The sequence below is a fragment of the Conger conger genome, chromosome 7 (assembly GCF_963514075.1).
Source record: "Conger conger chromosome 7, fConCon1.1, whole genome shotgun sequence".
Lineage (NCBI taxonomy): Eukaryota > Metazoa > Chordata > Actinopteri > Anguilliformes > Congridae > Conger > Conger conger.
Genome location: NC_083766.1, coordinates 33,669,012 through 33,696,610, shown reverse-complemented (window position 1 = coordinate 33,696,610; position 27,599 = coordinate 33,669,012). Strand labels below are relative to the sequence as shown.

The following is a 27,599-nucleotide window of genomic DNA, read 5'->3' as shown; positions in this document are numbered from 1 at the left end:
AGTGCATTCATAAAATAGCATACTAAGATTCTTTCAAAGAAAAGCACAAAAAAAGATATGAATGTTTAAGAGTGTTGCACAGTTTTTGTTGCAGGCGTTGAATCAACTTCTTCCCCGAGCTGCTGTTTCTGAGAGGAAACTCTGACCACATGACAAGTTCAACAGAAAGGGCTGACACCTTCAGCAGGTCATTACATGCAGTTTGTGGAGATGATTTACTCTGTTCAGTAGAATGGGGGAAGTGAGTATTGTTTTTCAGAAAATAGCTTTGCATGTAGTCATGTTAGCTTAAATGCATGCAAAGACAAGACTTTCCTTTTCAGGGCAATTTTAATTGTTGTTTCAGTTGCGTTACTGTGTCAGACAGCTATATTTATAATTGCAATATGGTTTGCGTACTTGTATTTGATGGTCAATCATAATGACACTGACTTTGCCGCTGAGGTCTTTAATTTCAGACATAGGCATAGATCATTTGAATAAAGAGGCATTATATTATCATCTTTATTTGTTCCTTTCCTAATCTATTGTTTTTTTCCTATTTCGCCACAGAGCATAAGACCATGTCTGACCTGGATGTTAATGGGTTTAATGACGGCTGTCCTTGGAATGCTTGCAGGTACTTCTAAAGCACTTTTAGATTTTTACTTTTAATGTACAGTACTGTGCAAAAGTCTTAGGCACATGTAGAAAGTTCTGTAAAGCAAAGATCGTTTCAAGCATAATGTAATGAGTGTGACAATATGTGATCTGTGAGCTCATTTCACAATTTTGATGCATATTATACACATATTCACATGACACATTTGTTGTTTAATTTGATATACTAATCAAATTAAGGCTTAATTGTCTTAGAACCTCATTCTAATGACATACATGCAATTGCATCTGGGTATTGAGATAAGGTCTAAAAACCAAATAATATAATAATAATAACCCATCAAAATCCACTAAAACTGAGTTAGCACCAGGACATCGTCAATGACACATGCTATTTCACGATTACATTTTCAGAATAGGTCAGATGTGACAATACTGTAATAATGAAAATGTAAAAATATGACCAAAATTTGCACATATCAGTCCTTTAAAATTGTTCAAATACACTCATTGAGCACTTATTCACCCACCTACTTATTCACACGATTCTGCAGACAGAAACGCCTTGTTCATGAGAACAATAACCACACATTACAACAATCGTGCAGATGCAGAAAAGCATCTCTGAACACACAACGCATCATAACTCTAAGTGGATAGGCTACAGCGGTAGAAGTCTAATAAATACCTAATAAAGTGCTCACTGAGTATTTAAATACTTAATAGCATAATCATTTTACCTCCTTTCTGTTTTATACTCCCTCCCCCTCTCTCTTGAGAATTGTGTTTGTGCATCATGTACTGTACTGCTTAACACAAAAACCACAGTGTCAGTCAAAAATACAGACCTACTCTAGTGTGCTCTCAGCTATAACATGATAGTCTCCACACCAATCACATTCTGAGGCAGCCTTCTAAATATTTATTAAAAAGATTTAATTCAAAATGCATACATTTTACTATTAATAACACAATTTGCTAAATCAGCGATTAATTATTTAATGGCCATCTTTTCTTTAAGACCAGCCATGTGCAGATTACATGCAGATCATTTGCATAAGACAAGTTAATAATGAGGGTTCATGGCTTCCTCAAAAGAATAAGTCTTTTTTTAGCTCTATGGCACAGAGCCATCGAGTGAAATTCATAGTTCAAATAGGTCAGGGAATATGCATGGTTGTAAACTTGGTCCTGCCAACTTATGTACACTCATTTGTGATCTAACCATATTTGCAACTGCTGAACTAGTCACATGTATTCAAGGATCATCTTGAGGTTGACTGTATCAAATAATAAAAAATGAGTCCTGGACTGGTTACTCAAGTCTGGCCTCCTCTTTTGCAGCTGGGAAGACCATGTCATGCTCAGCAGAGAAGCTCAATATGCTCACACGACTAAGAGGGGACAAAGTCAACATCCACTGTCCTCTCCCTTTCGATCAATTTGAAGCTGTTTCTGTAACTTTGATGAGGTCAAACAACAGAAAAGTTTGCACCAAAACTTATAATAACAATCATTGGATGGGAAATTGTGCCCGTTACAGTATACTGTGGAATAATGAGACAAAAGCAATATATGTAAGTATACTAGAGCTCCAGATAAATGACTCTGATATATACACCTGTGAAGTGTCAAAAATGTATCCGCCCGACCGAAATAAAAGCCAAAACAGCACCACATCTCTTTGTGTAACAGGTAAGGAAAAATCATGTTCAATGAAACCACTACCTATTTGTCATTGCTTTAATGGAGTTACATTTATCATTCTTAAAAAAACACAGAATAATTTGTTAACGCTATTTTCACCATATTGTATATTCAGTACTACTAATGTAATCACACTGGTAGACCTTACAGTGGTGTTGAATATTATATGATCTGCCATGGTTAACCCACTCCCTGCTCCCTGTCTTTTCCTGTATGCAGCCCGTCCCACTGTGACTGTGTCCCAGGTGGAGGGGTCCAGTGGACCCCCACTGTTAGTCTGCGTTGCCCACAGCTTTTACCCAGGTGGAGCAGAGCAGGTGTGGCTTCGTGACGGACAGCACCTCAATGTCACGCCCACACGCTCTGCCAACATGGACGGCACCTTCAGTCTCAACACGTCCCTGTCTCTGTCTTCAGAGCAAGCTAAGGATGAGGTGTTCACCTGCTGGGTCAACCACTCCACTCTCAGCCAGCCCATCACTTTCAACTATACTCTATCTCTCAGGAGAGAGAAGAGACATATGCTCAAAGGTCTGTTCAAGTCAATTACTCAGTCTGCAGCACTTTATAAAAAAACATGTTTAAAACAGTATTATTATTAGTTTCCATGTGTCCTTTTGGAGACTGCAAATGTCATTTTGGAAAACTGTCTAGACATACGTCGATTAGAAAAACAATTCAGAATGCAGATATTGTCCTCACATTTTAAAGGGGTTTTGTCCAGTGTTGTGACTTGGCTCCATTGTGTTTCTAAGCACCCAAGTCACAGCTACAATAATCTGTATCCAGTCAAAAACAGAAAATCTTTTCAGTGAGAAAAAAAACAAAAACTCTTTCACTGCGTTTGAGCTCCTGTAATGGTTTCAGTAATATTTGGAGTAATTCTGACTCTTGGAAAACTAACCTCAAAGGGTTACCTTTCAGAAGAGACCAGGATGATTCCTGTGGTCAAAAGGATTCAGGAATAGTAACTATTTTATTTGTTAGTTTTAAGATTGTGTTAAGGAGTTAATCCCAAGTAAAATTTGGCATAAATATGTAACTTTTCTTCATTGCTCTTGTTGCAGATCTGCATATAATTTCAATAGTGTGTGGGACAGTCTTTGTTGGACTGATCATCGTTTTTGGACCAACCATCAGTAAGCTTAGTTTTTTCTCTGAAATATCACATGTGGCTAATGTCTGATATATAAGTGTGTATATTCTTGTTTTGTGCAAAACTGTTAGGTCAAATATACCGAGGACAATATTGGGATTTTAAAGCAATACAGAAATAAAATGTATCCAAACTGCTCAACACACACATGCACACATGTTGTTACAAATTACTATTACTGTCTGAAATAACTATTTATTCATTCAATATTTACATATGATTACTACAAAGTCCCATTTTCAGCAGCCATTACTCTAGTGTACTCACAACAGACTGTGGCCATGTCTGAAACTACTGTGTCCTCAAAATACAGTGCAGTCTGTAAGTATTTGGACAGCAGTACAATTTCTGTTCTTTTGTTCTGTACTCTAGTACTGTACATTGGATTTGAAATGAAACAAACAATTTGAGGTTAAAGTGTGTAGTCTTGATTTTAGGCTTTTGGTTTCCTGTGGAATCTGTTACTGGTCCTTAACCTGAGGACCAGACTTACATCAATGAAAGTCAAGGAAACCATTGACTGAGAAATAAAAAAAGGCTGAGAAATAAAAAGAAAACAGAGATTTAGACAAAACAATGGGCTTACCAAAACATTACATTGCATTGCATTATTGGCAGGCGCTCTTATCCAGAGCGGCATGCAGTTGATTAGACTAAGCAGGAGACAATCCTTCCCTGGAGCAATGCAGGGTTAAGGGCCTTGCTCAAGGGCCAATGGCTGTGCAGATCTTATTGTGGCTACACCAGGATTAGAACCACCAACCTTGCGTGTCCCAGTCATTTACCTTAACCACTACGCTACAGACCACCCCACAAACAAACAAACTACTCCGTCCAATCAGGCATTTGATTGAACTTGATAACATCAGCAGATAACATGCTTCGGTACACATCCAAGTATTTATGTATAAAAAGGTATGTAATCCCTACACAGATCACATAATATGGATGTAAATACACACAAATTAAAGGTGACTGTCTGCACCTTAACCTCATCTTCATTATTTAATTTCAAGTACAGAGTACAGTGCTCTAGATACTTACAGACTGCACTGTACAGTATGTATGTTCTACTAAACATACTTTCTACTAAAATGTTATTTCATTGTAATGTACTTTCATATACATATTTTCATGGTTTTGCTGAGTGCATTCATGAGCAGAATTTTCAAGAAGCAAAACTTTTAGGGAGGTCCCACAGAGAGAATGAGGCAGAGCCATCTTTGGTCCAATCACAGTCCAATAGATCATAGAAGAAGAGGCTTTTTATTACCAGGGTGGGCATCTTATGACACTACAGTAGCGTGGAGATATGGCACCCAGTCTGCAGTATGTTTAGGAGACACTACAGATTTTGAGGACACAGTTTTGAGGACAGTCCTGCCCATTAAATGTTTCTTCTAGGGGAAGGAATGTTTCTCACCCCTCTGCTATCGGCCTGTCTCTCTTCTTCCCTTTCTATCTAAAACTCTGGAATGGGCAGTCTGCTCTGCACTGTCAACTTATCTTCTCCAGAACAATCTTCACGATCCCAACCAGTCCGGCTTCAAGAGTGGCCACTCCACTGAGACCGCCCGACTCATGGTCATCAAGGCATTCCACTCCGCTAGAGCCAAATCCCTCTCCTCTGTCCTCATCTTCCTTGTCCTGTCGGCCGCCTTCGATACAGTCAACCATGAGATTCTGCTGATTCATTACTGACTCTGATGGGTGTCACAGGATCTGACCTCTCTGGTCGTTCCTACCAGGTGTCTTGGAGGGGCTCAGGCTCTGACCCACACCCCCTACAAACTGGAGTCCCGCAGGGCTCAGTTCTTGGTCCTCTCCTCTTCTCTCTATACACCATGTCTCTTGGTTCTGTTATCTCTTCCCATGGCTTTTCTTATCATTCTTATGCCAATGACACTCAACTCTTTCTTTCCTTCCCCCCTAATACCCAGGTCACCACACAGATCTCTGCCTGCTTGGCTGATATCTCTGTGTGGATGACTTCCCACCATCGGAAGCTTAACCTTGGTAAGACTGAGCCTCTCTACATCCCAAGTCCTCTCTGACAATCGACCTCTCACTGATTGTTGAGGACTTTGTAGTATCCTCCTCCCATACGGCCAAGAATCTTGGGGTGACTCTTGATAACCACCTCACCTCATCCTCCACTCCCAGAACCTGCAGGTTCTTCCTCTACAATATATGTTGTATCCGTCATCTCCTGACGGAGAAAGCCACCCAGCTTGTAGTCTAGGCGCTCGTCATTTCCCATCTGGATTACTGCAACGCCCTCTTGGCCAGTCTCCCAGCTTATGTCATCAAGCCCTTCTAGCTGCTCTAGAATGTTGCAGCCTGCCTGACCACTAGTCAGCCCAGGTCAGCTCATGTCACCCCTCCACTGGCTTCCTATTGCCGCGCGCATCCACTTCAAGGTGCTAGTGTTGCCATTTCAGGCTGCTAAGGGGTCTGCCCCACTTTACATACAATCTTTAATTGCTACCTACTCCCCAGCGAGACCACTCCGGTCTGCCAGCTCTGGTCACCTTGTGGTTCCCTCACTACGAGCACCTGGCGGTCAAGCTGCACGTTCATGCCTGTTTTCCTTTCTGGTTCCTCAGTGGTGAAATGATTTGCCTACCACTGTCAGGACAGCAGAATCCCTCCCCAAATTTTGATGCAGACTAAAAACGCACCTTTTCAAACTCAGTCCTCCCTCCTCATCCCCCCCCCCCAATATCCCTCTTGTCTAACCCTAACTCTTAAAAAATTATTAAAAAACTATGCACTTGTAAGTCACTTTGGATTAAAAGTGTCTGCCAAATGACTAAAATGTAAATGTAGAAGTAGAATTTAGGAACTCCCAATCTTGCCTTTGAGCAAGGAAAGCATGAAATATAAAAGATCGACCTGTGGATCCAACTAATTTTCTAGATGCAAGAAGGGAAACTGAAATATCTTCTTTTTCTAGCCTATCCCAATGGGTGGAGCTTGGAATAGAAAAAGGAGCAAGGGAAAAAAAGAGTAGAAAAATAAGTGATTGGAATAAGTCCTAAATATTATTTTTAAAATGGTTAGTGTTCTCCAATCTCATGTTGTTTTTGAAGATCAGTTCACTTCAGAACTATTTATTCCTGACTGCATTCAAAATATATCCTTCATTTGTGACATATTAGTTCATGAACTGTGTAATTAGTTCATATTAGTTCATTGTCCAAGTCCAGACTCACCACATGCTTTTTGTTTTTCAGAAAAGGTTTGTCACTCTGCTCAAGAAAGAACAACTGATAGTGCTTCTCCTGAATCACCTTCCACAACAGCCAGTGAGATTTACTCCACACTAGGAAACCACCAGCCAGTCCAGCTGTAAAAAAACCCAGCCGGAGGACACCCAGCTCTCTGTTAACTCTCAACATTCAAGTTAATAGAGAAAAGAACAGAGATAGTGTTTTAACTTTAGACTCAAAGACCTTGTGTTCTCTAACGAAGCATTCATGAGTCAACAAGCACATGTCTCAACTTTGGAAAAACAATCAACGATATGGGCAAGCTTGGTTTACTCAGTATTGACAATTAGTATTCATCCCAACTGCTGGATTAATTTACAGCCTGCAACAACCACCAGAACGTAATTTAAGCTACATACCAATGTAATCTCTTCCACCCCTACGCACTGTACATCATTCTAATTCATTTTACCTTTTTGTGTGCAAGTGTAGTATGACAGCCAGGGGCGACTAAGGGTAATCCCTTATAAGCGGACACGCGAACGTGTTCGCCACAAAACCCCGGGAGGTAAAGGAAACAGGAAATATATCTCGGAGACAACTCCGACCAAAATAAAAGGAACAGCCCCAAAAAACGGCTACAGGAAAATAAAGCGACCCTTAAAAACCAGGGCGAACAACCCAACAAAAATGAGTGCAAAAAGCGAGCACTGCAAACCCCAGACTGGGGACCAAAATAAAAGAAAAACCTAGTATAAAACACTTGGCAAGAAAACAAAGAACCTTGAGACACAGCTCAGGAAAAACACAAACCAAAATACAAATACCGGGGACAACGTCCCTCACCCGCAAGCTCACACGAGCTATAAATGAAATCAAGAACCTTACGGAAGGTGTCAGCCGTGCACACAGCACCAACAAGCTGAGCGTCTTCCTTACCTTTTCTTTTAAATGAGCACCTGACTCATTAAAACACTGAGTCTACCGCGTGCATACCAGCTTGGTGTAAGAGCGAACAGTTAACTCCAAAGCACCGACCGATTGCCAGCAAGCACTTTAAATACCCACAGGAGGTAGGCTCCCCTGGCACCAATGAGGGCCAGGTGAAAATAATAATAAACCGGTAAAACCACAACCGGTACTACCTCCCAACCCTGAGAGCAAGATTTTAAAATATTTGGAGCCTAGGCAATAGTCAATTTTCTTGAGAAATTTTAAAATTAACACATACACTCACTTTATTAGGTCTACCTGTACCTAATGCAAATATTTAATCACCCAATCATGTGGCAGCAAGTAAATTCATAAAAGCATGCAGACTTGGTCAAGAGGTTTAGCTGTTTTTCAGACCAATTGTGCCAATTGCAATGATAGCTGCACTGTACTCCTGTTTCCCCTAGATGGCAGTAAGGGGCTGGTCTACCCCCAGTCCTAAACAGCTGGAGTTTAAATATTGCTGTGCATGTTTTTTACTCTATCCATCTTTTACTATGTTCTACATTCATGACATATCTGCACTCACATGTTTATTGCTAAGATGAAGCAAAAAGATTCACACTTTTTAGTGTAGTGCCTTCATCACAAAAAGTTTGATGGCTGTCAAATACCCTCAAACAATTTAGAGAGGACAAGCTTCCAATCAGAGCTATTTTCAGGTTGGCTATTAATTGAGACTGGCGACTCAATATACCACCATAGCACTAGAGACCATCTCTATCTGTAACCCTCTCTGCTGCCCAAGCTGAAAACGTATACATTGGGCTATGTCTTCCGGTTTCCTGTTGAGGTGTGAGATGATGCACGCAACCTTGTCGTGAAATTTGTTTTAGTTCCCCTGAGGTCACGATTGTATAAATATGTCATCTACAGTCCCCAAGGTATCATGGTCCTCAAGCACAGAGAACTGCTGCTTTTCTACCCTGCCTTTACCGGGGAGTCAGGTGTGAAGACAATTAGGCCAATCAGTGGCATTAATTACACGGGAGAAAAGGAAATCAGAACAGGATTTGATGGCCAGAGTTAGTGATCTCTCCTGTAGAGTCATGCAATTTGGTTCACAGGTACCTCCCCTCGTGAAGACCAAATTTGCCTCAATGATCATGAAGTCCACCATTTCTGTAGGACACTTCAAATGCTTCTCCACCTACAAAAATTGACCAATTTACACAAAATGCAGGCGTCAGCACAAGTATGTTTCTTTCCCCAGCTGATGTGCAAGCTGGGCACAAGGCTTTGCTGACCGGTAGACACCACCCAGTTCCTGACAATTTCAATCCATGTCATGAAAACCCCTGACAGCTGGAATAAAATAACTTGATTAAGATATGAAAAGACAAATGTGGAGTGACATATTGTATGTTGTGACATGCCCCCGGAGATTAGCTGTTTTAGCTGAGATACTCAAACCACCCTGTCTGGCACCAATAATCATTCCACAGTCAAACTCACTTTTCTTCAACGTTCTGACATTTGGTCTGAAACTCTTGATCATGCATTTAGTCGCTGCCACATGATCGGCTCATTAAATATTTGCATTAACTGGTGTGCAGATCTACTTCATAAAGTGATCACTGAGTGTACATTTCTGTTGCATGAATGAACAAGCTCTATACCAGATGACAGCAGTGAAATTAAAAGTATATAAGTGATATTATTTTTATGGAGCCTATGATGTCATAAAAGTGAATTATTTCTGTTATTGTGGGTTTTGTCTGTATGATCATAGCTGTCCTTTTTAATTTGTTCATAGATCTATGATTTGCTATTTTCCTTCTGGTACCGTAACATGAAAAAAAAAAGAATCTGCGGATGTGCTAAAGTAAACCTTGGCTTGTGATGTCACTCAGCTGAAACATGGCACTATCATCTCATGCTAATTATGAACATTGCATATAGCTTGACATATTAACTGAATGCCAGGACATTATGAAGTGATAAAAGCAGTTGTCTTTTTTCTCAGAATGTGCTTATAGAATATTCTTATTACGCAAACACACACACACATGCACACACACATATACAGATGTACATAGACATATATATATATATACACACACACACACACACACCCCTTCTGACCACAGCACAAATGCAGGAGGCCATAGATGGGTATCTTTTCCACCATGTAGTCATTATTAGCTTGGCCCAACTGCCAAACAGTTAGTTGATGGGGGAGGTTTCAGTGCAATGACAATGGAAAGATATTTCATTTTTCGCTTATGTGCAATTAAAAACTTTAAATGTTACATTTTGGATATAGGTGCTGTCTGTACAAAATGTTAATGATGAAACAATCTTTGATGAATGGTAACAGTTTCAGCTAACATTTTCACTTGTGAAGACAGCATCTCACCCTTAATGTTTTCATATGTGATGCTTTCATAAGGTTCATACGTGTTTATTGTCATTAAAAATGTGCGAAAACAAAATCCTACAAAATACTATTTGCTTTATTGCTGACAATAGCTGTTTGTTAAATCACCCACTATTTCTCTTTTCCCACTATTTTCACAATTCATCAAGTTTAGTCTGTCTGTCCCATGCTATTGCAACGCAATTTACTCATACAAAAATATGTTGATTCCTTTTCTCCCCTAATTTGGAATGTCATATTTTTTTCCTTCACTGCAATATGCTTTTTGTTATACAGAGCTCAGGACAACATGCAAAAAAGCCACTTTTCTTTTCACTGCACAGTTGGTTTATTATGAGAGGATGGCACAGGCCCATGTTTGACCAGATGACATGCTCTTACAGTGCATCCAGAAAGTATTCACAGCGCTTCACTTTTCCCACATTTTGTTATGTTACAGCCTTATTCCAAAATGGAATAAATTCATTTTTTTCCTCAAAATTCTACACACAACACCCCATTATGACAACATGAAAGAAGTTATTTTTGAAATTTTTGCAAATTTATTAAAAAATAAAAAACTAAGAAATCACAGGTACATAAGTATTCACAGCCTTTGCCATGAAGCTCAAAATTGAGCTCAGGTGCATCCTGTTTCCACTGATCAACCTTGAGATGTTTCTACAGCTTAATTGGAGTCCACCTGTGGTAAATTCAGTTGATTGGACATGATTTGGAAAGGCACACACCTGTCTATATAAGGTCCCACAGTTGACAGTGCATGTCAGAGCACAAACCAAGCATGAAGTCAAAGGAATTGTCTGTAGACCGCCGAGACAGGATTGTCTCGCGGCACAAATCTGGGGAAGGGTACAGAACATTTTCTGCTGCTTTGAAGGTCCCAATGAGCACTGTGGCCTCCATCATCTGTAAATGGAAGAAGTTCGGAACCACCAGGACTCTTCCTAGAGCTGGCCGCCCATCTAAACTGAGCAATCGGGGGAGAAGGGCCTTTGTCAGGGAGGTGACCAAGAACCCGATGGTCACTCTGTCAGAGCTCCAACGTTCCTCTGTAGAGAGAGGAGAACCTTCCAGAAGGACAACCATCTCTGCAGCAATCCACCAATCAGGCCTGTATGGTAGAGTGGCCAGACGGAAGCCACTCCTTGGTAAAAGGCACATGGCAGCCCGCCTGGAGTTTGCCAAAAGGCACCTGAAGGACTCTCAGACCATGAGAAACAAAATTCCCTGGTCTGATGAGACAAACCTTGAACTCTTTGGCGTGAATGCCAGGCGTCATGTTTGGAGGAAACCAGGCACCGCTCATCACCTGGCCAATACCATCCCTACAGTGACACATGGTGGTGGCAGCATCATGCTGTGTTTTTCAGCAGCAGGAACTGGGAGACTAGTCAGGATTGAGAAAAAGATGAATGCAGCAATGTACAGAGACATCCTGGATGAAAACCTGCTCCAGAGCGCTCTTGACCTCAGACTGGGGCGACGGTTCATCTTTCAGCAGGACAACGACCCTAAGCACACGGCCAAGATATGAAAGGAGTGGCTTCAGGACAATTCTGTGAATGTCCTTGAGTGGCCCAGCCAGAGCCCAGACTTGAATCCGATTGAACATCTCTGGAGAGATCTGAAAATGGCTGTGCACCGACGCTCCCCATCCAACCTGATGGAGCTTGAGAGGTGCTGCAAAGAGAAATGGGCGAAACTGCCCAAAGATAGGTGTGCCAAGCTTGTGGCATCATATTCAAAAAGACTTGAGGCTGTAATTGCTGCCAAAGGTGCATCAACAAAGTATTGAGCAAAGGCTGTGAATACTTATGTACATGTGATTTCTTAGTTTTTTATTTTTAAGAAATTTGCAAACATTTCAAAAACTTCTTTCATGTTGTCATTAAGGGGTGTTGTGTGTAGAATTTTGAGGAAAAAAAAAGAATTTATTCCATTTTGGAATAAGGCTGTAACATAACAAAATGTGGGAAAAGTGAAGCGCTGTGAATACTTTCCGGATGCACTGTATACAGTATGAAGGGAGAAACCTTCCCAATTCAGCAAAATGTTCTGTGTAAAATCGTCTGAGAGCATGATTTTAACTCACACAACTTATCAGAGTGCACACAGTCCCTATTATTAGGTACAGCACTGAGGATTGTACTGTGTAGACCTATCTGGGTGCGGCCTGATTATGCACCATCTTGTGCTGTAGGGATATAAGTCATGACAGTCAGTACCAGAGCGTCACCAACTGACAAACCAAAACCACCGAATATCATTTCAATAGCTTGACTTTTTTCAGGTAAGGACATTTTGCATTGCATTCCACACATTATCTTCTTGGTGATTTCATGAGAAAGGTGGCTTGGGGGATCAGCCAGATGCAAGCTAGAGGGTGGGGTGGGGGTGTCCGTGTAAAAGTAAAAAACCGTATGGCATGTCACTGCCAGTGGTTTCAGGGAATAAACAAATAAATCAATGGAGACAAAGTGCATTTATAAAATAGCATACTAAGATTCTTTCAAAGAAAAGCACAAAAAAAGATATGAATGTTTAAGAAAAAAGGAGTGTTGCACAGTTTTTGTTGCAGGCGTTGAATCAACTTCTTCCCCGAGCTGCTGTTTCTGAGAGGAAACTCTGACCACATGACAAGTTCCACAGAAAGGGCTGACACCTTCAGCAGGGCTGATACCTTCAGTCTTAGTAAAAAGGAAGGTCATTACATGCAGGTCGTGGAGATTATTTACTCTGTTCAGTAGAATGGGGGAAGTGAGTATTGCGTATATTTGAACTCAGACTACTAAATATTTCTGTCAAACTCTAGAAAGCTGCTTGTTTTTCAGAAAATAGCTTTGCATGTAGTCATGTTAGCTTAAATGCATGCAAAGACAAGACTTCCCTTTTCAGGGCAATTTTAATTGTTGTTTCAGTTGCGTTACTGTGTCAGACAGCTATATTTATAATTGCAATATGGTTTGCGTACTTGTATTTGATGGTCAATCATAATGACACTGACTTTGCCGCTGAGGTCTTTAATTTCAGACATAGGCATAGATCATTTGAATAAAGAGGCATTATATTATCATCTTTATTTGTTCCTTTCCTAATCCATTGTTTTTTTCCTATTTTGCCACAGAACATAAGACCATGTCTGACCTGGATTTTAAAGGGTTTAATGACGGCTGTCCTTGGAATGCTTGCAGGTACTTCTAAAGCACTTTTAGATTTTTACTTCTAATGTACAGTACTGTGCAAAAGTCTTAGGCACATGTCGAAAGTTCTGTAAAGCAAAGATGGTTTCAAGCATAATGTAATGAGTGTGACAATATGTGATCTGTGAGCTCATTTCACAATTTTGATGCATATTATACACATATTCACATGACACATTTGTTGTTTAATTTGATATACTAATCAAATTCAGGCTAAATTGTCTTAGAACCTCATTCTAATGACATACATACAATTGCATCTGGGTATTGAGATAAGGTCTAAAAACCAAATAATAGAATAATAATAACCCATCAAAATCCACTAAAACTGAGTTAGCACCAGGACATCGTCAATGACACATGCTATTTCACGATTACATTTTCAGAATAGGTCAGATGTGACAATATTGTAATAATGAAAATGTATAAATATGACCAAAATTTGCACATATCAGTCCTTTAAAATTGTTCAAATACACTCATTGAGCACTTATTCACCCACCTACTTATTCACACGATTCTGCAGACAGAAACGCCTTGTTCATGAGAACAATAACCACACATTACAACAATCGTGCAGATGCAGAAAAGCATCTCTGAACACACAACGCATCATAACTCTAAGTGGATAGGCTACAGTGGTAGAAGTCTAATAAATACCTAATAAAGTCCTCACTGAGTATTTAAATACTTAATAGCATAATCATTTTACCTCCTTCTTGTTTTATACTCCCTCCCCCTCTCTCTTGAGAATTGTGTTTGTGCATCATGTACTGCATTGCTAAACACAAAAACCACAGTGTCAAAAATACAGACCTACTCTAGTGTGGTCTCAGCTATAACACGATAGTCTCCACACCAATCACATTCTGAGGCAGTCTTCTAAATATTTATTAAAAAGATTTAATTCAAAATGCATACATTTTACTATAAATAACACAATTTGCTAAATCAGCGATGAATTATTTAATGGCCATCTTTTCTTTAAGACCAGCCATGTGCAGATTACATGCAGATCATTTGCATAAGACAAGTTAATAATGAGGGTTCATGGCTTCCACAAAAGAATAAGTCTTTTTTAGCTCTATGGCACAGAGCCATCGAGTGAAATTCATAGTTCAAATAGGTCAGGGAATATGCATCATTAATGGTCGTAAACCTGGTCCTGCCAACTTATGTATACTCATTTGTGATCTAACCATATTTGCAACTGCTGAACTAGTCACATCTTGAGGTTGACTGTATCAAATAATAAAAAATGAGTCCTGGACTGGTTACTCAAGTCTGGCCTCTTCTTTTGCAGCTGGGAAAACCATGTCATGCTCAGCAGAGAAGCTCAATATGCTCACACGACTAAGAGGGGACAAAGTCAACATCCACTGTCCTCTCCCTTTCGATCAATTTGAAGCTGTTTCTGTAACTTTGATGAGGTCAAACAACAGAAAAGTTTGCACCAAAACTTATAATAACAATCATTGGATGGGAAATTGTACCCGTTACAGTATATTGTGGAATAATGAGACAAAAGCTATATATGTAAGTATACTAGAGCTCCAGATAAATGACTCTGATATATACACCTGTGAAGTGTTTAAATTGTATCCGCCCGACCGAAATAAAAGACAAAACAGCACCACATCTCTTTGTGTAACAGGTAAGCAAAAATCATGTTCAATGAAACCACTACCTATTTGTCATTGCTTTAATGGAGTTACATTTATCATTCTTAAAAAAACACAGAATAATTTGTTAAAGCTATTTTCACCATATTGTATATTCAGTACTACTAATGTAATCACACTGGTAGACCTTACAGTGGTGTTGAATATTATATGATCTGCCATGGTTAACCCACGCCCTGCTCCCTGTCTTGTCCTGTATGCAGCCCGTCCCACTGTGACTGTGTCCCAGGTGGAGGGGTCCAGTGGACCCCCACTGTTAGTCTGCGTTGCCCACAGCTTTTACCCAGGTAGAGTAGAGCAGGTGTGGCTTCGTGACGGACAGCACCTCAATGTCACGCCCACACTCTCTGCCAACATGGACGGCACCTTCAGTCTCAACACGTCCCTGTCTCCGTCTTCAAAGCAAGCTTAGGATGAGGTGTTCACCTGCTGGGTCAACCACTCCACTCTCAGCCAGCCCATCACTTTCAACTATACTCTATCTCTCAGTAGAGAGAAGAGACATATGCTCAAAGGTCTGTTCAAGTCAATTACTCAGTCTGCAGCACTTTATAAAAAAAATGTTTAAAACAGTATTATTATTAGTTTCCATGTGTCCTTTTGGAGACTGCAAATGTCATTTTGGAAAACGGTCTTGACATACGTAGATTAGAAAAACAATTCAGAATGCTCATTCCTGGTGATATTGTCTTCACATTTTAAAGGGGTTTTGTCCAGTGTTGTGACTTGGCTCCATTGTGTTTCTCAGCACACAAGCCACAGCTACAATAATCTGCATCCGGTCAAAAACAGAAAATCTTTTCAGTGAGAAAAAAAACTAAAACTCTTGCGTTTGAGCTCCTGTAATGGTTTCAGTAATATTTGGAGTAATTCTGACTCTTGGAAAACTAACCTCAAAGGGTTACCTTTCAGAAGAGACCAGGATTATTCCTGTAGTCAAAAGGGTTCAAGAATAGTAACTATTTTATTTGATATTTTTAAGATTGTGTTAAGGGGTTAATCTTAAGTAAAAATTGGCATAAATATGTAACTTTTCTTCATTGCACTTGTTGCAGATCTGCATATAATTTCAATAGTGAGTGGGACAGTCTTTGTTGGACTGATCATCCTTTTTGGATCTAACATCAGTAAGCTTAGTTTTTTCTCTGAAATATCACATGTGGCTAATGTCTGATATATAAGTGTGTATATTCTTGTTTTGTGCGAAGCTGTAAGGTCAAATATACCGAGGACAATATTGGGATTTTAAAGCAATACAGAAATAAAATGTATCCAAACTGCTCAACACACACATGCACACATGCAGTTACAAATTACTATTACTGTTTGAAATAACTATTTATTCATTCAATATTTACATATGATTACTACAAAGTCCCATTTTCAGCAGCCATTACTCTAGTGTACTAACAACAGACTGTGGCCATGTCTGAAACTACTGTATCCTCAAAATACAGTGCAGTCCGTGAGTATTTGGACAGTGGTTCAATTTCTGTTCTTTTGGTTCTGTACTCTAGTACATTGGATTTGAAATTAAACGAACAATTAGAGGTTAAAGTGTATAGTCTCAATTCTAGGCTTTTGGTTTCCTGTGGAATCTGTTACTGGTCCTTAACCTGAGAACCAGAGTTGCATGAATGAGAGTCAAGCATTAGCATTGACTGAGAAATTAAAAAAGGCAGAGAAATAAAAAGAAAAGAGATTTAGACAAAACAATAGGCTTACCAAAACATTACATTGCATTGCATTATTGGCAGGCGCTCTTATCCAGAGCGGCATGCAGTTGATTAGACTAAGCAGGAGACAATCCTCCCCTGGAGAAATGCAGGGTTAAGGGCCTTGCTCAAGGGCCCAACGGCTGTGCAGATCTTATGGTGGCTACACCAGGATTAGAATCATCGACCTTGCGTGTCCCAGTCATTTACCTTAGCCACTATGCTACAGACCACCCCACCAACAAACAAACTGCTCCGTCCAATCAGGCATTTGATTGAACTTGATAAAATCAGCAGATAACATGCTTCAGTACACATCCAAGTATTTATGTATAAAAAGGTAAGTCATTCCTACACAGATCACATAATATGGATGTAAATACACACAAATTAAAGGAGACAGTCTGCACCTTAACCTCATCTTCATTATTTTATTTCAAATCTAGAGTACAGAGCTCTAGATACTTACAGACTGCACTGTACATTATGTACTGTCTACTAAACACACTTTCTACTAAAATGTTCTTTCATTGTAGTGTACTTTCATATACATATTTTCATGGTTTTGAGTGTATTCATGAGCAGAATTTTCAAGAAGCAAAACTTTTAGGGAGGTCCCACAGAGAGAATGAGGCAGAGCCATCTTTGATCCAATCACAGTCCAATAGATCATAGAAGAAGAGGCTTTTTATTACCAGGGTGGGCATCTTATGACACTACAGTAGCATGGAGATATGGCGCCCAGTCTGCAGTATGTTTAGTAGACACTACAGATTTTGAGGACAGTTTTGAGGACATTCCTACCCATTAAATGTTCCTTCTCGGGGAAGGTATGCTGCTGCTACAGTTTCAGTTGTATAGACAAAGACTGGAAGCCCTGGAAGACTGTGTGAATACCGTGTGGTAAATGATACATCGATTTCTGATTCCAGTTGTTTAGTGGGGAAGAATGAAAACCAGCAGTACTACCAACCTCTAGGGCCAGATTTGAGTGTCCCTGCTGTAGAATATTGAGACCATAACAATTAAAATGACCAGTCCAGTGATGCTGATTACTATACTCTAATTGGTCAGTGTTTAGAGGAATGCCAACACCCATAGTGGATAGATTCTATGATCTCTAGCTTTAAGTATAAGTCACATTAGCTATGGTGCAGTGCATTTGTGATTTATTTATTGCACTTGGTGTAGACAGAAATTAATGTGGACACCACCACACATCATGACGATAAGTTATGCACTTGTAAGTCGCTTTGGAGTAAAAGCGTCTGCCAAATGACTAAAATGTAAATGTAAAATGTTATGCTAATGCCCATCAATCACTAGTCCACCTACACTTCCCTGCAACCTATATCTCCCTCATATAAGTGGGCAGTGAGCTGATAGTCTAAATGATTTACTGATGATTCTCGCCGTGTGTCTCCCACAGGTGAGAACTTTTACCCAATTTCCCTGGTTCTCATTTCTGTGGGCACGTTGGTCGGGACTCTGATTCTCATCTGCGCACTATTCCGTTTCTGTAAATGTAAGTACTTCCCGTCTTACACCCGCGAATGGTCTACCGCCCTGAGATGAAAAGCCGGCTGAATAAACTTTCTTTGTATAACAGAAAGTATGTATTGTACATACAGTACATCAAAGCATCACTCTTGTTGATTTAAAGCAATGTTATTAGTGTAACAGCTTGCTGGAAAGTGGTTTGTTTGGGGCCCATTTAGGTCACAGTGCATTTCATTATATATAACCAACTAAAGCTCTGTACATTTTTTTAGTGCTGTTCATAGAAATAATTTCAGCTCAGTTAAACTCACAGATAATCAAATGACAAAAACAATGATGGAAAACACAACAGAAAAGAAAGAAATGAAGAGCAGTTAAAACATACAGTAAAATACACAAAGGGTAAATAATAAAAACTACAATTCCCTATAACGGGGCACATTATATGTAAAGTGTACAGCCCCCCTCTTTAACCACCCCCTCTATCCTTTGATATTGTCCTGTCTGAACCCCTACACTGTCTGGGTCTGTGCCTAAGTAAGCCAAAGTAAACCTCGAATGGAAAGACACTGGGGGCTTGAACAAATGAGGTGAAACCTTGATGAACACAGAAATCTGACTCCTGTTAATCAGTGGGACCCATGCAAAATAGGGTATCTATTGATTATTACTTACAAAACGAAAGCATGTGCTTGCTATTGGTCTTATAGATTGTTGATAGCATTTTAAAACTCATGGAAATGTTGAAAATACAGTGTAGGTTTCTGCTCACTTCATTAAATGAATGCACTGTAAAAACACGTCTGCAGCACAACATCCTGTAACACCAATACGTAGGCAATGACTGACTTACCACAAACTTCTGATGATGCTGCTAAATGGCAAAGTTCATGGAGGAAAAATTGTTTAACAAACCCTTGAATGTCACATTTGCTTGTGGAAGGTTTTGCTTATGATGTAAACACATACAACAGAGATTATTAATGAAGTTGAATCATCACTACAGTTGATTGGGGATGGGAACAGAGGGGGATGATAAGGGCATCATAAATGAGGGGGAAAATACTCTTGTTAGCCCCCTTTAATTATGGAATGTGATAGTATTAAATTCAAGTTTTAGCATGAGCACAGAGACAGGACCAGCTAAGGAGAGAAACCTTTCTTCTACCTGCATTCTTGGGGTTCACACTCATTTTCTAAATTCAAGAAGTGAAACCGAAATCATTTGAATGATCAGTTATTTTCCTTATTTTATAGGTATCCAAAAGGGAGAAGCTGCAAGTGAAAACCCAGTGGACACAAGTGTCTTCACCAACTGCACTTATACAATGAGACAGACATAAGAAAATCCTTATCTGTGAGCCTGTGTCTCTCATTGAATCTGCACTTGGCATATATTATTGCTTCTTCCTGGCATACTGCACTGCTTAAAAATAATCTCTGGAACAGTTCTTTCATTACACCATTACTGCATTTAATATTGGATATAGTATGCATAAACTTTACTTTGGTATAGTTGTGCTTGTCCTCTTGTCACAGAAAAGCAGTTGTGCTTTGTATTTTATATCCATTTAAAATGTTTCTCACTTTATACATGATATGGTTTGTATAATAACCTGTCGTCCTTTGAACATGTACTTGGATCAATGACCTTATGTTTGCTCAGTGCTATTACACTCACATTAGTTGCAGATTTGCAGAAACCTCAGTTGAGGAAAATGGCTCTGATATTGCTCTTGTGTATTGCTGTTTCCCTGGGACCTATCCAATAAACAAAGTTATTTTAAATGCAGTCAATGCGTTATTTCTGCTTTGCTGATCTTTAAAACCAAATGTGTAATCAGTATGAAACCCTTACTGTATGTCCTTGGGGCTGTTGATTCCTGATTCCTCTGCAATATGTCAGGGGTATGAAACTCCGGTCCTGGAGGCCTGCAGTCTCTGCTTCTATTGTGTTCTCATTCCGCAGCCAATTTGAGCTTTGGAAACAAAGACTGAAATCAGTGACTTAAAGTACGCAGTTAAGTGCAGTGCATGTGAAAAAAAAACCCGGTAGAAACAGCAGCCCTCCAGGATTTCAGTTTGAGATCCTTGCTCTTTGAGAAGATTTATTGCCACAAGGAGTGTTGCGCAATATAATGGTTTGCACTTCCTGTGAATAAGTGGTTCCTTTCTCAAGAATACAAGTGCATGCAAAAACAAAACTTAAGAGGAGGGCAATCAACCAAGAGCAAACACATTTTTTTGGATATTCATTAGTATGGCATTATATAGTACTTTTTTTTTTTCTTTAATATTTTTATCCGATTTTTTCCCTTTTTCTCCCAATTTGGTAGCCAATTGGACCGCGTCTGATTCAATTAGAGCTAGTATTAGATACACCGCCAACACCCTGTCCCTCGGCGGCCAACAGGAGAGCGACACACCTTCTTCAAGCCCTCTCGCCTCCCAAGCTGTAACCGTGATTTCGAGGCACCCGAGGTGCTTGTTATTGTGCGATCTACTAACCCTGCCAAGTCCCTCCCTCTGAAGCAGCAAGCCAATTATTGCTGCTCCACATGAGCCGGCCAAACTTGGCTTTTGGCAGGACCAAGAATCAAACCCCGGTCCCCGGTGTGCAACTGCAGCGAACTGCAACCGCGAGTCTGCTGCGTCTTGGCCTGTTGCGCCACCGCGGCTCATTATATAGTAGTTTTGAAACAACACAGCAGAATACAGTAGTGAAACACAGCCTCTCACTGGTCAGGGCTTGTCAGTTCTTGAAGATGCCTTGTGACTGTTTCAGAATTTTTTTCTGTGTCATATTTTAGTATGGAGCCAATTGTCTTCAAAGCTACAACAGAGTTGTGATGGAGAGACATTCAGAATTTCACCCTCATTGTGCTTCTGTGCTTTCAAACAAGAAGCCACAGGAAAAAGAAAACAGGCTGTTGTTGTGGTTCTCCACTAGAAGTTGTGTCGAGATGTGCTCACTCAGGAAGACTGTGGGCTGAGACCATTTTAATACATTCTCGTGAAACCTGTTGTCCAGGACCCTCCGTACAGAAGCATTCTGAAGGATGAGAGCACTGCACTGCTCTCAAATACTTTTCAGTCACGCACAAATCCCAATTCAATTTCAAGTCCACTGTTGAGAGGATAGAATTGAGTTTCCTGCCGCACTTGTGAAAGCGTGTCGATTTTGAGGGAACGCCTGTGGACAGGAAGCTGTGTATGTGTGTGTGTGTGCGTGAGTGAGTGGAGCTTCTACGTGATATAGACTTGCCTGTCTCTTTTCAGCAGGCGCATTTGATCAGGATGTTGTCCCCTTACACATCGTGTCATTTTTATCTAATTCTCATACTTATTAACTCATGGACAGGTAAGATGAAGTTTTCTTATTGTTGTTGTTGTTGAATTCTTTTTACTTTGGCTGAGCGGATTTGATTATATATTCTCTCTCTCTCTCTCTCTCTCTCTCTCTCTCACACACTCATAGACACACACACACACACACATATTGCTGGTTCTCCCCACTGAGCTGATAGTGGTACTACTACTACTACTACTACTACTACTACTCATAATGCACATCATCTGGGAAACATGATAATGATATATTTTATCTATCATATCATATATATTTTATACGACAGGACTGACACAAATTACGGAAACATTTCATTTATAAACAAGCAGGTATAGAGTAGAAAATAAAATCATTTCATCCTATTAAAATGACAGTTTGTCTTTTAAATGGGCCCAGAAATGCAAACCTATTTTGTATTATGATTTTTAAAGTATATCAAAAAGCTTTTGTAAATCACCAGCTATTTGTAAATCACCAGCCAGGAGTAATTGTAGTTTTGCAAGCTACTTTTGCAAGTTAGCTGTAGTTGAGCTACTTTCAGTGTGGGATAATTAATAGTTTGTACAATTACACTTTCAGAGCAGTCTCCCCAACATTTCTCTGGAATAGGAACTTTTTTTACAAATGAATATTTGATATACATGAACTGTGTTGATTTTATAGTGAAAGTACAGTTACAATAGCAACCCGTTGATGATGTTTATTTCATAGAAACTAGATTGAAGACATTCTGACAAAACAGAAGTCTTATATGACCTGGTCATAAGGTCTTACTGCATGTTTAAAATGTGGCAAAGAGCAGCCAGACTGCAAGGTGGACCTCTCATGCTGCATTATATTATGTTACTGTATGTTAGACTTGCACTCTCACATGTCATGTTAAAATAATAATTATAACTCATATTATTTAACAGTATTGGCATAGTGTAAGACTCACATAGTATCATACTGTGTATATTAGACCCGCTTTGTTATACAGTATATACTTACTGAGTGCTAGACTACATTGAGTCCTCACTGGGTCTGCGTGTGTAACAGTTGGCTCCACTTTTATTTCATAGCACAAACTGAGTCACATTTTGTTCCATTGCACACTATTGTGCATATTGTCCTATTTGACAAGTCTTGCATTGTGTCATAATGTGATTTACTTTGGGCTCTCATTGTGTCTTCAGACTACTCGATCAGCTGCTTAAAATGTATTGTAAGCAATATAGCGTTGGTCCCTTTACTTCATACCACAGATGCTGTGACCATAACAGAGGCTGTGAACATCACTGCAGTACGTGGAAGCTCTGTCTGTCTCCCCTGCTCCTCAAACCTGTATGCTGGTGCTACAGTTTCAGTTAAATGGGCAAAGACTGGAAGCCCTGGAAGACTGTGTGATTACCGTATGGTAAATGGCGCAGTGGAAACAAATTCAATACAATGTGAACACCATGTAAATGCAACAGAGCAAGTATCTATGCTCTGCCTAACTGGAGTCAAGACCAGAGACGCTGGTTATTATACCTGTTCAGTAACGGCATCCATACCCCCACCAGCGATTAGCAGATGCTATGAGGTGAAACTTCATATAGAAGGTACAGTATCCACGCTACGGCACAAGATATCAGGCTGAGTTACTGTGTGATGTCTCAGAAGAAAAATAACTTTTATTTTATGGGCCTACTTCAGTGCCAAAACTAGGTAATAGCATTAGGAGACAGCTAATGTAAAGGGTTCACCAGCCTGGAGAGAAGGATTTTTAGCTGAAGGTGTACCTGAGAGAGGTCAGAAACACAGAAGATGTGCCTACTTCAGTACTAAAACTGCAAAAAAAAGCTTTAGTAGACAGCCACAGGGTTCACCAGCTACCTCTCAGCAAGCCAGTCTGGAGGGAAGGAATTTTAGCTCATTGAAGGAGTACCCGACAGTAGTCTGCATTTCTATCCAAAATGCACTGTGGCCAAATTATCCTATGCAGAAATGGTTTGGAAAAATGAAAATGTTCAGACATGATTCAGCAAGCATAAAATATGCTATTTTAAACTATTGGTATCACATTTCTCTTTTGCATTACAAATTTGGATCGATTGCCTAGTCATCAGAACATGTGACCTGATGCAGCCTCCTTATTTGACCGCTTCAGTTCCACCACATGTCGTCATAGAACGAAAGACGACCAACAGATCAGGCTGCTTTTGGCTACTGTGTGAGCTGAATGGCATGGAATCAGCACAGGTGAACTTCACCTGGAGCAGAAATGGAGATGGCATACCTGAAACATCCAGTTCCCTACACCTGTGTACACCTGACTGGAGTGAAGGAGACATCTTCACCTGCAGCATAAGCCAATCCTCCAATTCCACAGGCCTCAGTGTCAGCATCACCATCACACAGTCAGGTAAGTGACTGGAAATATGAATGCTATATGTGTCCTCGTCCATGCACACTAGTGTGTAGAACCTGGTCTTTAAGGCAATCAGTACTGCAGATTTTATTTTCTGCCAGATAGTTCATTGATTGATGTCACTCACTGAAAATAGATTCTACTCACTTGGTGTACCAGGCATAATTCAGTTGTTTAGTGGGGAAGAATGAAAACCAGCAGTACTACCAACCTCTAGGGCCAGATTTGAGTGTCCCTGCTGTAGAATATTGAGACCATAACAATTAAAATGACCAGTCCAGTGATGCTGATTACTATACTGTAATTGGTCTGTGTTTAGAGGAATGCCAACACCCATAGTGGATAGATTATATGATCTCTAGCTTTAAGTATAAGTCACATTAGCTATGGTGCAGTGCATTTGTGATTTATTTATTGCACTTGGTGTAGACAGAAATTAATGTGGACACCACCACACATCATGACGATAAGTTATGCACTTGTAAGTCGCTTTGGAGTAAAAGCGTCTGCCAAATGACTAAAATGTAAATGTAAAATGTTATGCTAATGCCCATCAATCACTAGTCCACCTACACTTCCCTGCAACTCTCCCTCATATAAGTGGGCAGTGAGCTGATGGTCTAAATGATTTACTGATGATTCTCGCCGTGTGTCTCCCACAGGTGAGAACTTTTACCCAATTTCCCTGGTTCTCATTTCTGTGGGCACGTTGGTCGGGTCTCTGATTCTCATCTGCGCACTATTCCGTTTCTGTAAATGTAAGTACTTCCCGTCTTACACCCGCGAATGGTCTACCGCCCTGAGATGAAAAGCCGGCTGAATAAACTTTCTTTGTATAACAGAAAGTATGTATTGTACATACAGTACATCAAAGCATCACTCTTGTTGATTTGAAGCAATGTTAGTGTAGCAATGTTAGTTAGTGTAACAGCTTGCTGGAAAGTGGTTTGTTTGGGGCCCATTTAGGTCACAGTGCATTTCATTATATATAACCAACTAAAGCTCTGTACATTTTTTTAATGCTGTTCATAGAAATAATTTCAGCTCAGTTAAACTCACAGATAATCAAATAACAATGATGGAAAACACAACAGAAAAGAAAGAAATGAAGAGCAGTTAAAACATACAGTAAAATACACAAAGGGTAAATAATAAAAACTACAATTCCCTATAACGGGGCACCTTTTATGTAAAGTGTACAGCCCCCCTCTTTAACCACCCCCTCTATCCTTTGATATTGTCCTGTCTGAACCACTACACTGTCTGGGTCTGTGCCTAAGTAAGCCAAAGTAAACCTCTAATGGAAAGACACTGGGGGCTTGAACAAATGAGGTGAAACCTTGATGAACACAGAAATCTGACTCCTGTTAATCAGTGAGACCCATGCAAAATAGGTATCTATTGATTATTACTTACAATACGAAAGCATGTGCTTTGCTATGGGTCTTATAGATCGTTGATAGCATTTTAAAAGTCATGGAAATGTTGAAAATACGGTGTGGGTTTCTGCTTACTTCATTAAATGACACCTCTGCAGCACAACATCCTGTAACACCAATGCATAGGCAATGACTGACCGGCAATGACCACAAATGTCTGATGATGCTCCTAAATGGCAAAGTTCATGGAGGAAAAATTGTTTAACAAACCCTTGAATGTCACATTTGCTTGTGGAAGGTTTTGCTTATGATGTAAACAAATACAACAGAGATTATTAAGGAAGTTGAATCATCACTACAGTTGATTGGGGATGGGAACAGAGGGGGATGATAAGGGCATCAAAAATGAGGGGGAAAATACCCTTGTTAGCCCCCTTTAATCATGGAATGTGGTAGTATTAAATACAAGTTTTAGCATGTGCACAGAGACAGGACCAGCTAAGAAGAGAAACCTTTCTTCTACCTGCTTTCTTGGGGTTCACGCTCATTTTCAAATTCAAGAAGTGAAACCGAAATCATTTGAATGATCAGTTATTTTCCTTATTTTATAGTTATCCAAAAGGGAGAAGCTGCAAGTGAAAACCCAGTGGACACAAGCGTCTTTACCAACTGCACTTATACAATGAGACAGACACAAGAAAATCCTTATCTGTGTAGATGACCCTATCTTTTGAGTATACAAGGTACTGATTTTTGATTTCTGTTGTAATATCATTGTAAGAGAAAAGTACTTTTAGTGAGCAAGCGATCCCATGTGAGTACTTTTATATTGAAATACAACATATTGACATGCACTATGACCTGCCTGCATATGCGCGCAATTCGAAAAGTTTCCCAGAATTTATTTCTTCACATGGATTGTCTCAAACTGTATGGAACGGAAAGTTTGCTCCCTTTTACTGAAGAGATTACAAGCTCTTACGGTGTTGTTGGTGCTGTTACGGTTGTCAATCTTTAATGAGTGTTTATGCTTTCATAGTAAGGTCTATAGGCTACGTTAAAACCAAGTCTACTCAGTTTCAGGAATAAACGCTATTTTTATTGCACAAACAACATCAGTCTTTGAGCCGTCTTTCAGTGGAGCTAGCTACACTGTGTCTCTCATTGAATCTGCTCTTGGCATATATTATTGCTTCTTCCTGGCATACTGCACGTCTCTGGAACAGTTATTTCATTACACCATTACTGCATTTAATATTGTATATAGTATGCATAAACTTTACTTTGGTATAGTTGTGCTTGTCCTCTTGTCACAGAAAGGCAGTTGTGCTTTGTATTTTATATCCATTTAAAATGTTTCTCACTTTATACATGATATGGTTTGTATAGTAACCTGTAGTCCTTTGAACATGTACTTGGATCAATGACCTTATGGTTGCTCAGTGCTCTTACACTCACATTAGTTGCAGATTTGCAGAAACCTCAGTTTAAGAAAATGGCTCTGATATTGCTCTTGGGTATTGCTGTTTCCCTGGGACCTATCCAATAAACAAAGTTATTTTAATTGCAGTCAATGCGTTATTTCTGCTTTGCTGATCTTTAAAACCAAATGTGTAATCAGTATGAAACCCTTACTGTATGTCCTTGGGGCTGTTGATTCCTGATTCCTCTGCAGTATGTCAGGGGTATGAAACTCCGGTCCTGGAGGCCTGCAGTCTCTGCTTCTATTGTGTTCTCATTCCGCAGCCAATTTGAGCTTTGGAAACAAAGACTGAAATCAGTGACTTAAAGTACGCAGTTAAGTGCAGTGCATGTGAAAAAAACCCCCAGTAGAAACAGCAACCCTCCAGGATTTCAGTTTGAGATCCTTGCTCTTTGAGAAGATTTATTGCCACAATGAGTGTTGCACAAGTTAATGGTTTGCACTTCCTGTGAATAAGTGGCTCCTTTCTCAAGCATTCAAAAACTAAACTTGTTTAGTTTTTTTGGATATTCATTATCATGGCATTATATAGTAGTTTTGAAACAACACACCAGAAGACAGTAGTGAAACACAGCCTCTCACTGGCCAGGGCTTGCCAGTTCTTGAAGATGCCTTGTGACCGTTTCAATTTTTTTTTCTGTGTCATATTTTAGTATGGAGCCAATTGTCTTCAAAGCTACTGTAAGCCAGTCATAAGTAACATTTGGTCTCATGCGCTGGTCAGCTTGCTGACTTCCCCCTCCCAGAGCATGCATTGTTAGCCCCCACCACCTGCCTGTGGGGGAGAGCTAGAGAAGGATTCCTGGAGCCCCCCTTTTCTCACATTCCTTACAGGTTAGAGCACAGGAATA

General features: G+C 39.9%; 3 protein-coding genes across 6 annotated transcripts; all 3 read left to right on the top strand.

Annotated features, from left to right (window-relative positions):
* Positions 1 to 109: 109 nt before the first annotated feature.
* Positions 110 to 19,933, top strand: LOC133133948 (class I histocompatibility antigen, Gogo-A*0401 alpha chain-like). Of its 2 annotated transcripts, none has more exons than XM_061250260.1 (6): positions 110 to 241; positions 553 to 619; positions 1,945 to 2,295; positions 2,527 to 2,838; positions 3,375 to 3,446; positions 19,403 to 19,933. In XM_061250260.1, the coding sequence occupies exons 1-6, from the start codon at positions 233 to 235 to the stop codon at positions 19,486 to 19,488; spliced, it is 897 nt and encodes a 298-aa protein (XP_061106244.1). In that variant the 5' UTR covers positions 110 to 232; the 3' UTR covers positions 19,489 to 19,933. The 2 variants fall into 2 exon arrangements, with proteins under 2 accessions (XP_061106244.1, XP_061106243.1); XM_061250259.1 differs by lacking the exon at positions 19,403 to 19,933 and adding an exon at positions 6,700 to 6,866.
* On the top strand, positions 12,703 to 16,057 carry LOC133133949 (uncharacterized). The gene is made up of 5 exons (XM_061250261.1): positions 12,703 to 12,805; positions 13,173 to 13,239; positions 14,552 to 14,902; positions 15,134 to 15,445; positions 15,986 to 16,057. The coding sequence occupies exons 1-4, from the start codon at positions 12,797 to 12,799 to the stop codon at positions 15,340 to 15,342; spliced, it is 636 nt and encodes a 211-aa protein (XP_061106245.1). The 5' UTR covers positions 12,703 to 12,796; the 3' UTR covers positions 15,343 to 15,445; positions 15,986 to 16,057.
* A 1,444-nt stretch (positions 19,934 to 21,377) lies between the features above and the next one.
* LOC133134070 (uncharacterized) lies at positions 21,378 to 26,829 on the top strand. Of its 3 annotated transcripts, none has more exons than XM_061250468.1 (5): positions 21,384 to 21,506; positions 22,739 to 23,077; positions 23,626 to 23,880; positions 24,549 to 24,644; positions 25,877 to 26,829. In XM_061250468.1, the coding sequence occupies exons 1-5, from the start codon at positions 21,443 to 21,445 to the stop codon at positions 25,984 to 25,986; spliced, it is 864 nt and encodes a 287-aa protein (XP_061106452.1). In that variant the 5' UTR covers positions 21,384 to 21,442; the 3' UTR covers positions 25,987 to 26,829. The 3 variants fall into 3 exon arrangements, 2 of the variants coding, with proteins under 2 accessions (XP_061106452.1, XP_061106451.1); XM_061250467.1 differs by having other exon boundaries at positions 23,578 to 23,880; XR_009709243.1 differs by lacking the exon at positions 24,549 to 24,644 and having other exon boundaries at positions 21,378 to 21,506.
* The last annotated feature ends 770 nt before the right edge of the window (positions 26,830 to 27,599 follow it).